This window comes from Sinocyclocheilus grahami, unplaced genomic scaffold (assembly GCF_001515645.1).
Source record: "Sinocyclocheilus grahami isolate Dianchi unplaced genomic scaffold, SAMN03320097.WGS_v1.1 scaffold1161.1, whole genome shotgun sequence".
Lineage (NCBI taxonomy): Eukaryota > Metazoa > Chordata > Actinopteri > Cypriniformes > Cyprinidae > Sinocyclocheilus > Sinocyclocheilus grahami.
The window spans coordinates 6,702-19,431 of record NW_015506340.1 but is presented as its reverse complement, the minus strand read 5'-3'; the positions used below and the strand labels follow the sequence as shown (position 1 = coordinate 19,431).

Here is a 12,730-nt window from a genome sequence, read left to right as displayed (position 1 = left end):
CAACAAAGATTATACATCATATAAGTCTGATAAAGAGACGTTTATGGCCTCTGTTGCATTGTGCTGTGCTGAAATGGCATTTTAATATAACACACTTCCATGCGAATTCCTCTTTCCTGTAAACAAAACCTGTAAATTCATGATAAAATCTTGAGTTTATTCATTGGTTTTAAGAAATGCTGAATAAATAGTTCTGTTTCCCTTTTGAGGTCACTGCTATCATGACATTTTCCAGTAAGCAAACAACCATAAGAACTCATATTAAAATATATATTGACTGGTTGGTTACACCTTAAATAGATTACCATTTTTGATCATCAAAAAATAAGTATAAAAAATATGGTAAATAAATGAAGCCGATATACTTTGTTCTTCTTGCTTTTATTGTCCAGGGTCTAGAACAAGTATACACACACATGTATAAATATATATTGTAGAAATATAATGTATAAATATATATATTGTATATTTATACATGTATATACTACTCTAAAAAAGATGGTTCTTTAAAGGTTCTATACATGTAATAACAGTTCTATTCAGAACCATATCATCCTGACCCTGATATAGCACACGTACATCATGGAGATGTCTATTTGACGTCTGCAAGACATTTTTTAGAGTGTTTGCTCATCTGCAATATGTCTATAGGACATTTCCTATCAGATGTCAAATAGACATTTAGAAGATGTTTATGATTTAGAATGTATAATGTAAAACTGACATCTAAAAGATGTCTATCAGATGTTTGTACACAGCAGATGCTTTCCAGATGAAGCGGTCTTTAATAGACATCTTGCAGACTGTCAGGGATCTGGAAGGAGGACCCAATTGCAGTGAGTGTAACAAGGGTTTATTGACAAAACAGATCAATACAAAAGGGTTGTGAGGTGCACAGGTGATACCACAACAGGAACACAATAAACAGATAGCTAAGGAAGGCCACTGGAACAGCCTCAGACATCAACTGGCAGAATACTATAGCAGAGGTGGCAAGACCAGGCCGGGAGAGAGACCAGAGCAAGGCACCAGAGAGCTGAGCTCAGATACTTGTTGACCATAAACTCTGAAGCACCCCCAGACACCAGGCAAGGGAACCAGTGGACAGGAACAGGTCAGGACAGGAACTCTAACACCACAACAAGACAAAGTATAGCTCCACAGAAACACAAATTACTCCAAGACAGGCAAGAGAATAAACAAAAGGACTAAATATTATTATTAAGGAATGATCTCCATGAACTTGACTGGCAGGAACCACTTTGGATCTGACATAACAGGCAAGAACCAGCTCTATGGACTTGACACGACTGACAGGAACATCTTCTGTGAACTTGACAGACAGGAACGATCTCAAAGGGCTTGACTTGACTAACAGGAACAACTTCTGTGGACTTGACAGACAGGAACGATCTCAAAGGGCTTGACTTGACTAACAGGAACAACTTCTGTGGACATGACATGATAGGTAGGAGCATCTCAAATGGACTTGACTGGCAGGATCAACTTCTGAAGGCGTGACATGAAAGGCTGGAACAGTCTCTTTTATAACTGCTGTAAATGAGTCAACTGGACTGGGAGGCTTGAAAGAATACTTCGTAACTGTAACTTGAGGCTCTGACACCAAGGCCAACGAACTAGACACCTCTGGACTCACAGGGATTGAGGGTTCTTGACACAAGAAACAAAAACACAAGACAACCAGAGTGTCAGGGCAAAACCCTGACACAGACGTATGTGTGCTATCTGGGGAAGAACACCTTTATGCTGAAATAGTTCTTTATGTTAGAGTTTAGGGGTCTTTATTCCTGCCTTTTTTATTTTAAACCTGTAGCTGTCAAAGCACCTCATTACTGATTTTCTGGAGCTCATCAATCCAACTACACAGACGATCAACACACTCTCAACATGTAAATGATTTCTTTCTTAAATTTACAGACAAATTTTAACTGGTTTCCACACAAACATGTTCTTTTCTCTTTTTAGTTTTTTGGTCACATGTAAGTGTGAGCATCTCTGTTAAGCTGAGGATACTTCTCTCCTCTTCTCCACTTAGTAAGTAACAAATGACATTGAATTTATAATCCATATTGTTAGATTTTGTTTTTTTGTAATTGTTACTTGGGTTTGTGCATAAACATACCCAGTCACAAAAACATTAAAGCGTGTTTTGTCTTTATCTTTATCTTTGTCTATGACTTTATATCACTTTTTTCCTTTTAAGATTGTGAATGGCTCACATGCTCTCCATTTTTGCTACTTTTGGCCTTCCGTGAACATAATTGTTTTTACATAAACAAATGGAAGAGGCTCACTGTAACTCTAAACTTAATTGTGTATTTCAGATGCATCACATCCCACAATCTCATCATCTGCAGAGAGAAACTGCTACTCAATCACACCAAAATGATGGACTTAAAGGCATCATAGATGATTGTGGAGATATTTCACTGGAACTTGTCTTCATCACATCTATTTTGTTTTACGTCTTTATGTCTTTATTCCTGTTCAGTGTAAATAGTCATTTATTGATATATTCAGCTAATAACTGTTCTAAAGAGCACTAACATTTTTTCTACAATTTCACATCAATAAAAACTAGAAGTACCTAATTCACACATGTTGTTGTTGTTGTTGTTGTTTTAATGTAAAACCCAGAGGCTACACTCTAAACAAAGATGGCTCAATACTGATTTTCTGGAGCTCAGCCATCCAACTACACAGACTGTCAACACACTCTCAACATGCAAATGATTTATTTCTTAAAATGTCTATAATTTTTTACTTTCAAATTATAAATGGTTTCCTACCAATCATATATTTTTCTCTTTTTAGTTTAGGAGAACATGTAAGTGTCACCATCTCTGTTCAGGTAAGGAGGTAAGGATAATTCTCTCCGTTTCACCATCACCATTAAGTAAAATAAAGATATTGAAATTATGGTCCATATTGTTAGATTTTTTTGTGTGCATAAATATACCCAGTCACAGCTATCCCATGGCTTTACGCTTTCTTTTTAACACTCACATACTACTTTTGGGCTTCATAAACAATTGTTTTTACATGGAAGGAGACACATTGTAACTCTAAACTCAATAGTGCATTTCAGATGCTGTCATATCCGCAACCTCGTCATCTGCAGAGAGAAACTGCCACTCAATCACACCAAAATACACATAATGATGGACTTAATGGCATCGGATTGTGAAGAGACAATATTTCACTGGAACTTGTTCTGTTTTGTTTTACTTTAAGTATTTATTTATGTTCAATGTCAATTGTCATTAATTAATGTATTCTGCTAATAACTGTTGTTAGAGCACTGTCATTTTTGCTACAATTTCACATGTCATAAAAAACTAAATTGAAACTACATGCTGTTGTTGGTGTTTTATTTTTAAAGGTACACCCTAATAGAGGCTACAAAATATTATAAGACCAGGCAGATAGAGGGATAAAAAACTATGTATAAAACAATATATACAAATAAAATTAATAACACTTTATATATTAATGATATAAATATACTAATATGCAAATTGTTATGAAAATAAACTATCATTAAAAATGTTATTTATAACACCATTAAGGTCCAATATATCATTTTTCAAAGCATGGTTCTTTATGGAACCCAGACATATTATTTCTATGTGTAAGATGATGTATAATATTTTCGGTTTTGATTTCTTGGAAATGCTCTACTGTAATTAACCCAACCTCCAGATCAATACTTTGCATAACAGCCTAGCAGTTGTAAGGTCATGTAAAATCATAAATCAATACTTTGCATAACTGCCTTGCAGTTGTAAGGTCATGTAAAAATGTAAATATAAAGCAGATGTTATATTATTAACTTCAAAGGTTTATCTACTGAGCTCAAGTGCAACTGTGCAATGTTGTTTCCATGACAACGCCACAATAAGTCAGCCTGCGGCCTTCACACTTCAGGACTTGTTCCAGCGAAAAGGCTTTCACCTAGTTTCATAATAAAATTGTTTCGTTTGAACGACTTTGAAGAATTGCTGTATAAGCTGTTTTAATTCTCTTTAATAGGGAAGTATTGTATTTTGTGGCATGCAAGCTTTTATTTGGAAACTGGGGGGAAAAAACTACAGTTTTCTCCCTCTCCCTTTTTTCCCGTCATTTTTCCAGAAATTATAATGACCACAGACAGAGATAGTGTGCTTTGTCTAGCACTTTACTCGTGTATGTTTTATAATAAGGCAATGCATCAAGCACACAGCCTGAAAGCTGACTTGTTGCCTTGCTGCCCTATAAGCCAATGATTCACAGCAATGTTTGTGTTGGAAGGTACCTTCCAAAACTGATTTCAGACAAGCTTCTGAGGCAGCATAAGGGTTTATGATCTACAACAAAATAGTGAGAGCTTTGATGATAACCAAGCAAATATTTAATTACCACAAATATTAATGTCTTGCTAGAAATCAAGCCAAAAGTTGAAAGAAAAAAAAAAAACTTTCTAACTACAGATTCACATGCACTGGCTAGCGATATATCATAAGGATACAATATGCTGCCTGCTCTGGGTTGAGTTCTTTGGGTTCAGAAGTGCTTTGTTCCAAATGCAGCCATTATATTTTGTCATTAGTCACAGTCACAGTCTTTCATAATGTACAGACTTCCTATTTAGGTTTGGTATGAGGAAAGAATAACTGTGTGATGTCCGCATCACTCTCTCACTATATAAACTCTCCTCAGTTCCTCTCACATTCAGAGGCTGGCAATGGCAGAGTTTAAGAGCATTCAGGACTCCAGCAGCAGCTCACAGAACAATCTTTACTGTGTACTAAATGAGGACATTAACAAGAAACCATCACACACATGGAAAGGTATGGCTTATACCAACCTGCATTACATTTAGTGAAAGCTTTACCTGTAGTTCATACATTAAAAAATAAAACTTAGTTAAGTACTTACTGAAGACCTTACAGTTCTGTCTTTCTGATCTTGCTAGAGAGTGACACCTAGAGTTATTCAGTGAATACTGTTCATGTTTTGGACTTTAAAAACTCTCCTCAGTTCCTCTCACATTCAGAGGCTGGCAATGGCAGAGTTTAAGAGCATTCAGGACTTCAGCAGCAGCTCACAGAACAATCTTTACTGTGTACTAAATGAGGACATTAACAAGAAACCATCACACACATGGAAAGGTATGGCTTATACCAACCTGCATTACATTTAGTGAAAGCTTTACCTGTAGTTCATACATTAAAAAATAAAACTTAGTTAAGTACTTACTGAAGACCTTACAGTTCTGTCTTTCTGATCTTGCTAGAGAGTGACACCTAGAGTTATTCAGTGAATACTGTTCATGTTTTGGACTTTAGTTGAAGGCTTTGATTTGTCCTCAGATGAAGTAATAGCCTTTAAATGTGGATGTGTAATCATATCAGTGTATTTTTAATCATATCAGTATAAACACATTTTGAAACAGCTTGTAGAATTCAGGATATTTCAGTCAAATCTATTTAATCAAAAATCTCTGATTCTTAACAAATATTATATTCTAAAAAAAAAAAATCTAAATTCCATTAAAAATGTAATGTATTATTGAGAGAGCAAAGAACAATAATAAATATTTGATTGTAAATCAGAACATAAACAGTAATTCACCTCTCCGTATTGTCTACTGCAGGTCGATTTTGGAATAAACAGTTTTGCTTTCTTCTGATGTGTGGCGCTGTCATACTCTTCATGGCCCTGTTAATCATTGTATCTGTAAAATGTAAGTTTCACAGATGCTTTGATTGTAAGCTTTATCATCTACAATAAACACAGTAGCCAGACCATGATTGTTTTTTTGTTTGTTTTTCTAGAAACTCCATTAGTTGTGATTTTGATCATGCGAAAATTAAAAAGTGTAAATAGGAAATACATGTGCCATAATAAACATGTCTAGCAAAGGCTTTGCTCAAGTTATGCTATGTGCTTAGTGTTTTTGTATCGTTTTAACCTCATTTTGCAAACTTATATTTGTGTTCTTCACAGTGCAGCACCAATACAGTAAAGTGACTGAGGTAGAGAATGAAGTGGCCAATCTGACATCTTCTTTAGCTTTGCTTTCTTCAAACCAACAAGATATATGTAAGATTTTACCTTAAGATTTATATTTCATATAGAACTTTATAATGACATTAATTGTTAATTAAATACTGCTTAGACCGGTAAAGCACGTTCAAACATAAATGTATAAATAATAAATAATATTAGGCAACATTGTTCCGAATATGATTAGGAGCATGATATTGTTTTGATACACCAGTGCAATGGACAAGAATTAAAGTAACTTGCATTTCAGAGACCTATTGCCAGTTTCTTTGTGTATTAGTGACTTTTATTAGTAACGTGACATGTGGCCAAGTATGGTGACCCCTACTCGGAATTAGTGCTCTGCATTTATCCCATCCAAAGTGCACACACACAGCAGTGAACACACACACCATGAACACACACCCGGAGCAGTGGGCAGCCATTTTTGCTGCAGCGCCCGGGGAGCAGTTGGGGTTCGGTGCCTTGCTCAAGGGCACCTCAGTCGTGGTATTGAAGGTGGGAGGGAGCACTGTACATTCACTCCCCCCCCCACCTACAATCCCTGCTGGTACGAGACTTGAACCTGCAACCTTTGGGTTACGAGTCCAACTCTCTAACCATTAGGCCACGACTTCCCTAACATACTTTTGGTATATACTAATAATATATATACACCAATAATATATTGGTATTTTTGCTGCAATAACAAAAACATTACGAAAATAAGTCAAACCAAGAAACAACCTTTGCCTCTCTGAGCAAAACACAGTTCCCTTTCGAAAGGGAACTCCAAGCTGTGTCCTCTAGAGGGCGCTAGGGGAATGCCTCTAGCGTGACCGGTGTCTGAAGCATGAGTGAAAAAACGACAATGAACTTGACATTGGCAGGCGGAAGCCTATGACGTAACCAAATGAGCGACTGCGGGTATAAAAGGAGCACCTGTGGAATACGTCATCCTCTTTTTTGTTTTCATCCTTGTTTCTGAAGTGTGATTTGGTAAGAACGATGTCTGTTGTGAGATGCTTTAGGAGATGTGCAGAAGGTGTCAGCGCTATCTGACACCAGATGATGCACACTTTGCGTTATGTGTTTGGGCGAAGAGCACGCGCGTTCTGTTCTCGAGGGAACGGAATGCGTTCATTGTGAGCGTTTCTCAGTGAGAAAGCTCCACTCACGTTTGTCCCTTTTTTCGTGGGGATTGGGACAATCATCTTCCCCCAGTGGCTCGGGTCCTGCCGCTGCTGAGGCAGCGAGGAGACTGAGATCGTGGGGATCGCAGATGGAGCTTGCTGACGAGTTCGAGAGAGGGATTAATCTCTAGCACTCGTCGGCGGCTGCCTAGGGTGAACTGCTGGAAGAGGATGTGTTGTCATTTACATCCTCTGATCCAGCAGGAAGTGCTCTGTTGGCCAGTCAAGGTGAGCAGGATCTGGCTGATGAGGGTGGAGAGGATGTTTCTGAGCCTTCTCAGTCTACCTGCCCCCGCGTATGATGAGCTGTTGGAGGTTATGGATCGCGCCATTGTGAAGTTAGATCTGCAGTGGAGGCGCAAAAAAGGGGAAATTGTTTGTGGCAGACTTGATGAGCAATTTCTTTCTGGACATAACCGCCCAGCTCCCGTGAGCCTCCCATTCCTTCCAGATTTCCATATTGAGATCGAGAAGGCATGGGATAAACCATATTCAGCCCGCATCCATCAGTACCAGCATAATTCTAATTATGCTAACATCGAGGGGATGCGTGAGCGCGGATATGTGTCGATGCCCCCTATCGAAGAGACGCTTGCGAGCTATCTCTCGGCTGGGGTGACATCGACGTTGAAGGCTCCAGCCCTGCCATCCAAGCCATTGAAGGAGACTTCGCGCTTGAATGGTAGGGCATACGCGGCAGCAGGTCAGGCTGGTGCTGCTTTGCATACGATGGCAGTATTGCAGGCGTACCAGGCTGATTTGCTGAAGGACCAGGGTCAGGGGCTGTGCCGCACCACGCTCTCAGGGCCACCAAGCAGACAGCTGCCGCGATTGGTAGGTCAATGGCGGCGATGGTGGCCACTGAGAGACATCTGTGGGTGAACTTGGCGGACATCGAGGAGAAAGAGAAACGCTTTCTTCTCGATACGCCGGTTTCACCCTCTGAATGGTTCGGCACATCCGTTGAGAAGGAGGTCAGTAAATTCAGGGAGGCGAAAGCGTGCTTGGCGGCTTTTAAGTCTTTTATACCGCGCTGGTCCATGTCTGCGCCCAAACACGATGGGGATCCTGGCCCATCCTGGTCTGCAGATCGGAGACAGGGTCAGGCGGTTAGTGTGGCTCGTGGTCCTCCTCCTCCTCCGAGTAGATCGCAGAGGAGGCGGGAGTTCAGAGACAGGAGAAGGGATCTAAGGGGAAAGATCCAGCGCGGACGCGACAAACAGCCATCTGGAGCTGGTACTTGAACCTGAAACCCTCCTTCTCCTACCCCTGCACCCCCCCCCCCCCCTCGGGGGCCGTGGAATGCACACACACAAAATACTCACTCACACTGCGTTTGACCAACATACACAAGAACTGCCAGATTTAGTTTGTTGGTAAATAATGTACACAGAATATACAGCTAGATATACAACATAATTTATGGATGGATGGATTACCAACAACAACATTCATATACAAATAGTGGCTCCAAAAAGAATCTAGACACTTAAGCCCATACAGACTGGTTCTGATTCTCAGACTGATTTTTTGTTGCTGTACTAGATGTCACCTTCAGCCCTTATGGTTCTCAGCTGATGTTTTTATAACCCCAGATTAGCTTCATTTGCCTAATTGCTCATCAGTGCCCTCTACTGTTTAAAGTTAGACTTTTGCTCTATGTCCATACAGAAGGTGACCGGCTGCTGCTGTCCAATCAGCGGCAGTGATGCACCCCCCTCTCCCCCCCCCCCCCCCCCCCCCCCCCCCATCGTGTGCACTTGAGAGTGGACCCTGAGGCCGGACCAATGAAGAGGATTCTTTCTGAGGGTCTGGAATCGGGTTTCATTATAAGTGTATCTTCGGTGAGTGAGTGTTGCTAGGTTTCCTCTCGTTTTAGAGAGTTTTTATGCTGAGATGTCCACTCTTAAGAGCTCCTCAACTAGGGCTGAGTGTTTGAGGCTTCCTCTCGTTTAAGAGAGTCATCCTGCTGAAGCCTTTTTGAGCCTCACTAACTGTCTCTGGCGTTGAATGTAGCTAGGTCTCCTCTCGCTTTAGAGAGTCGTTAGGCTGAGACCTCCACTCTTAAGAGCCCCCTACCAGGGTTGAGCGTTCTTAGATTTCCTCTCGTTTAAGAGAGTCATCTTGCTGAAGCCTCCGCTCCCCAGAGCGCCGCTTGGGCAGTAATATGAGTTGTAGGCTCATTCTTTTTGAGCCTCACTAACTGCCTCTGGTGCTGAGTGTAGTCAGGTCTCCTCATGTTTTAGAGAGTCGTTATGCTGAGACCTCCGCTCTTAAGAACTCCTAAACTAGGATTGAGTGTTGTTAGGCTTCCTCTCGTTTAAGAGAGTCATTCTGCTGAAGCCTCCGCTCTCCAGAGCTCCGCTTAGGCAGTAATATGAGTTGTAAGCTCTTTCTTTTGAGCCTCACTAACTGCCTCTGGCGTTGAGTGTAGCTAGGTCTCCTCTAACTTTAGAGAGTCGTTATGCTGAGACCTCCACTCTTAGAGTTCCATACTTTGGTGGGTGAGCTAGTCTATGAGGCGAGCTTTGGGCCTGCCTGTAGAGCTTGGTAGCTCGGGGTTTGGCCACAGCGATTTCGCGGGGGCAGGGATGGTGTTCCTTGAGTCCTTGACTTAAGGAATCCAGGTTTTTTGGGCACTCATCCCTCAGCATGGCAGTGTGGGTAGACCATTCCCCTAGCGCCCTCTAGAGGACGCAGCGTGGAGTTCCCTTGTTAGGAACGTCTCAGGTTACGCATGTAACCATGGTTCCCTGAGAATAGGGAACGAGACGCTGCATCTCATTGCCATGCTTCGGGTGTCATATCTGTGTCTCCTCAGACAAAAAAGAGGATGGCGTATTCCACAGGTGCTCCTTTTATACCCACAGTCGCTCATTTGCTTGAGTCATAGGCTTCCGCCTACCAATGTAAAGTTCATTGTCGTTTTTTCATTCATGCTTCAGACACCTGTCACGCTGGAGGCGTTCCCCTAGCTCCCTCTAAAGAACGCAGCGTCTCGTTCCCTATTCTCAGGGAACCATGGTTACATGCGTAACCTGAGACGTTTTGTGGAGTTTTCTTTCTGAACGAATCGGTTCTTTTGAATGAATCGGTCGATAATGACTCAATGATTCACTCATAAAGACAGCAAGTAATTTATTGCTACCTACTGGTGTATCGATGTAACTTACTTTAAGTACAAAATGATGTTTTGATACCCTAAAAAGTCCAGAAAACTTTTGAATTTAACAAATTGAATTTAAAGCCTATTTATGGTAAAAAAAAACAAGAAGGAACATGTGAATGCTTAGTTCTTGTTTGTGTACAGATGACAGATTTATGGAGATGGTCGGTGAACTGAAAGCTGATCTGAATAGCAGAATAACAAATTTGACTCGGCGTAAGCAGTATCATTATAACACATATATATACACACACACACACACACACACACACACACACACACACACACACATATATATATATATATATATATATAACAAAACTCACTTTCACACTATAATATTGTCAAATTGTTAGAAAAAATATAATGTTATAAAACTGTTTCTCTCTCTTAGATAAACCTGTTCTGAGCTGTAAAGCTGGGTGGCAGCCTTTTCTTTCCAACTGCTATGAATTTTCCAGTAATAAAGTGAGCTGGCAAACGGCACGTTTATACTGCAGTAGACAGGGCACCCTGCTGCTTATCCTGGGGAATGACTCCAAGGAGTGGGTTAGTGATACACAGACACAAACACTGCATAGAAATGGAATATAATCAACTCATGTAATGTCTATTTTCTTTGCTTCATTCAGGATTTTATTGTGCAACGCACTGCTCTTTCATCTGAATCCTACTGGATTGGTCTTACAGATGCGATAACTGGACGTTGGAGATGGGTTGATGGAACACCCTACACCATGAACAGCAGGCATGTAAATATTTGTAGCTCTTCCATAGCCTCTCAGTCAGATCATATGATTTTATCATAGCTTTTACTGTTATTGAATATTTATGTTGTTATTTGGTAACTTTTACCGTTTCAAAAATCAAGATGACTGTCAATGTTGTCTCACCATTAAACTAGTGAACTGCAAAACAACAAAGGTGATAAAATACATGCATCTACAGACTTGCCCTTACACATATAGTCAACACAATTTTTAACCTACTATTGTTGGAAAATCTACCATATATATATATTTTTTTATGCTTGTTCAAATTACTTGGTTAAAATGAACAGAAACAACAAAATTCTTGATTTTTATTTCCATTATGTTCAGTCCACTTAAATTTGTTAAATTTAAGTGAACTTAATCATGTTGTGTTGGGACCACATGGATATTTTTTGTTGACACAACTAACTGAACAGTGGATGTGTAGTTCCCAGCATGCTTTGCATGGGATCACATTAAGAGGGAAACATGTTGAAAAAATGTGTTTGTTGAAAAAGTGTTTTTAATTTAAGAAAATTACATGTTAGAGTTGTATACATGTAATGGTGAGTTATTTAGGATATTTAGAAGAGGTTTGGAGATTAGAAAAAAATGTGAGGTTATACTGTGCAGAAGAGCGCTCATGCTTAGGGTGCTGGCAGCTTCCTTGACTGAAGAGATTATTGCACTCTTAAAACCACTGCAAAAGGATTTTGTCATGTTAAGAATCCCCTTTTGTTGCTGTTGTTGTTAATTCGGTGTTTTTGGGCACTATATGCTACCAGTGGTTTGTAATGCATGTATGTATATATGTATGAATGTGATTACTTTTTTTTTTTTTTTTTTTTTTCTTCGGAACGGTGGAAGATTTTAAAATATATATAGTATATAACATTGCATGTACAAGTTGTAAGTAAAAGCTGAAAATAAGTGAGCAAAGGGGAAAAAAGCCTTTTGGTGTTGCTCATAGTGACATTAAAGACACGATGTTTGAACCTGCTATACTGCAGCAGGACTATGGCATGTTCACGCAGGAGAGCAGGAGCCCTGGGCATTTTTCTTTTAGTGTTTTTCAGAGTCAGTAGAAAGGTCTCTTTACTGTTATTATGGCTGCATGTGACCTTAATTGTCTACTGCCTGTTCGTGTTCCAAAGGTGCATGTTCAATAAGTGTTATGGTTCATTGAACAAGCATGAAAAATTGTTTAAACCCTTTCCAATAAAGATTTGTAAAACTTATTTGGATTTTTACAGTTATTATGGCTGTGACCTTAATTGTCTACTGCCTGTTCGTGTTGCAAAGGTGCATGTTCAATAAGTGTTATGGTTCATTGAACAAGCATGAAAAATTGTTTAAACCCTTTCCAATAAAGATTTGTAAAACTTATTTGGATTTTTACAACATTAGCTTTAAAATACAGCATCATAAAAAAGAAAATATAAAAAATGTTATTGATCCCAAACGTTTGAATGCATTGTAAAATCCAATAGTTTACCTTACTTAGATTTAACTAGTTATCTTTACTTAGTTGTTATACTTACTAGGTTTTATTAAGTTACAGCTACTTTCAA

The 12,730-nt window shown here is 39.5% G+C and overlaps 1 protein-coding gene across 1 annotated transcript; it reads left to right on the top strand.

Annotated features, from left to right (window-relative positions):
* The first annotated feature begins 5,111 nt into the window (after window positions 1-5,111).
* asgr1b (asialoglycoprotein receptor 1b) lies at window positions 5,112-12,328 on the top strand. The gene is made up of 6 exons (XM_016253142.1): window positions 5,112-5,171; window positions 5,657-5,746; window positions 6,010-6,105; window positions 10,802-10,956; window positions 11,040-11,159; window positions 12,314-12,328. The coding sequence occupies exons 2-6, from the start codon at window positions 5,692-5,694 to the stop codon at window positions 12,326-12,328; spliced, it is 441 nt and encodes a 146-aa protein (XP_016108628.1). The 5' UTR covers window positions 5,112-5,171; window positions 5,657-5,691.
* The last annotated feature ends 402 nt before the right edge of the window (window positions 12,329-12,730 follow it).

Bases quoted from the DNA above. Each gene is read 5' to 3' on its own strand.
- asgr1b (XM_016253142.1), top strand. From the start codon at position 5,692: ATGTGTGGCGCTGTCATACTCTTCATGGCCCTGTTAATCATTGTATCT. The intron at 5,747-6,009 runs GTAAGTTTCACA...TGTTCTTCACAG, and splicing joins AATCATTGTATCTGTAAAAT to TGCAGCACCAATACAGTAAA. The intron at 10,957-11,039 runs GTTAGTGATACA...TGCTTCATTCAG, and splicing joins GGAATGACTCCAAGGAGTGG to GATTTTATTGTGCAACGCAC.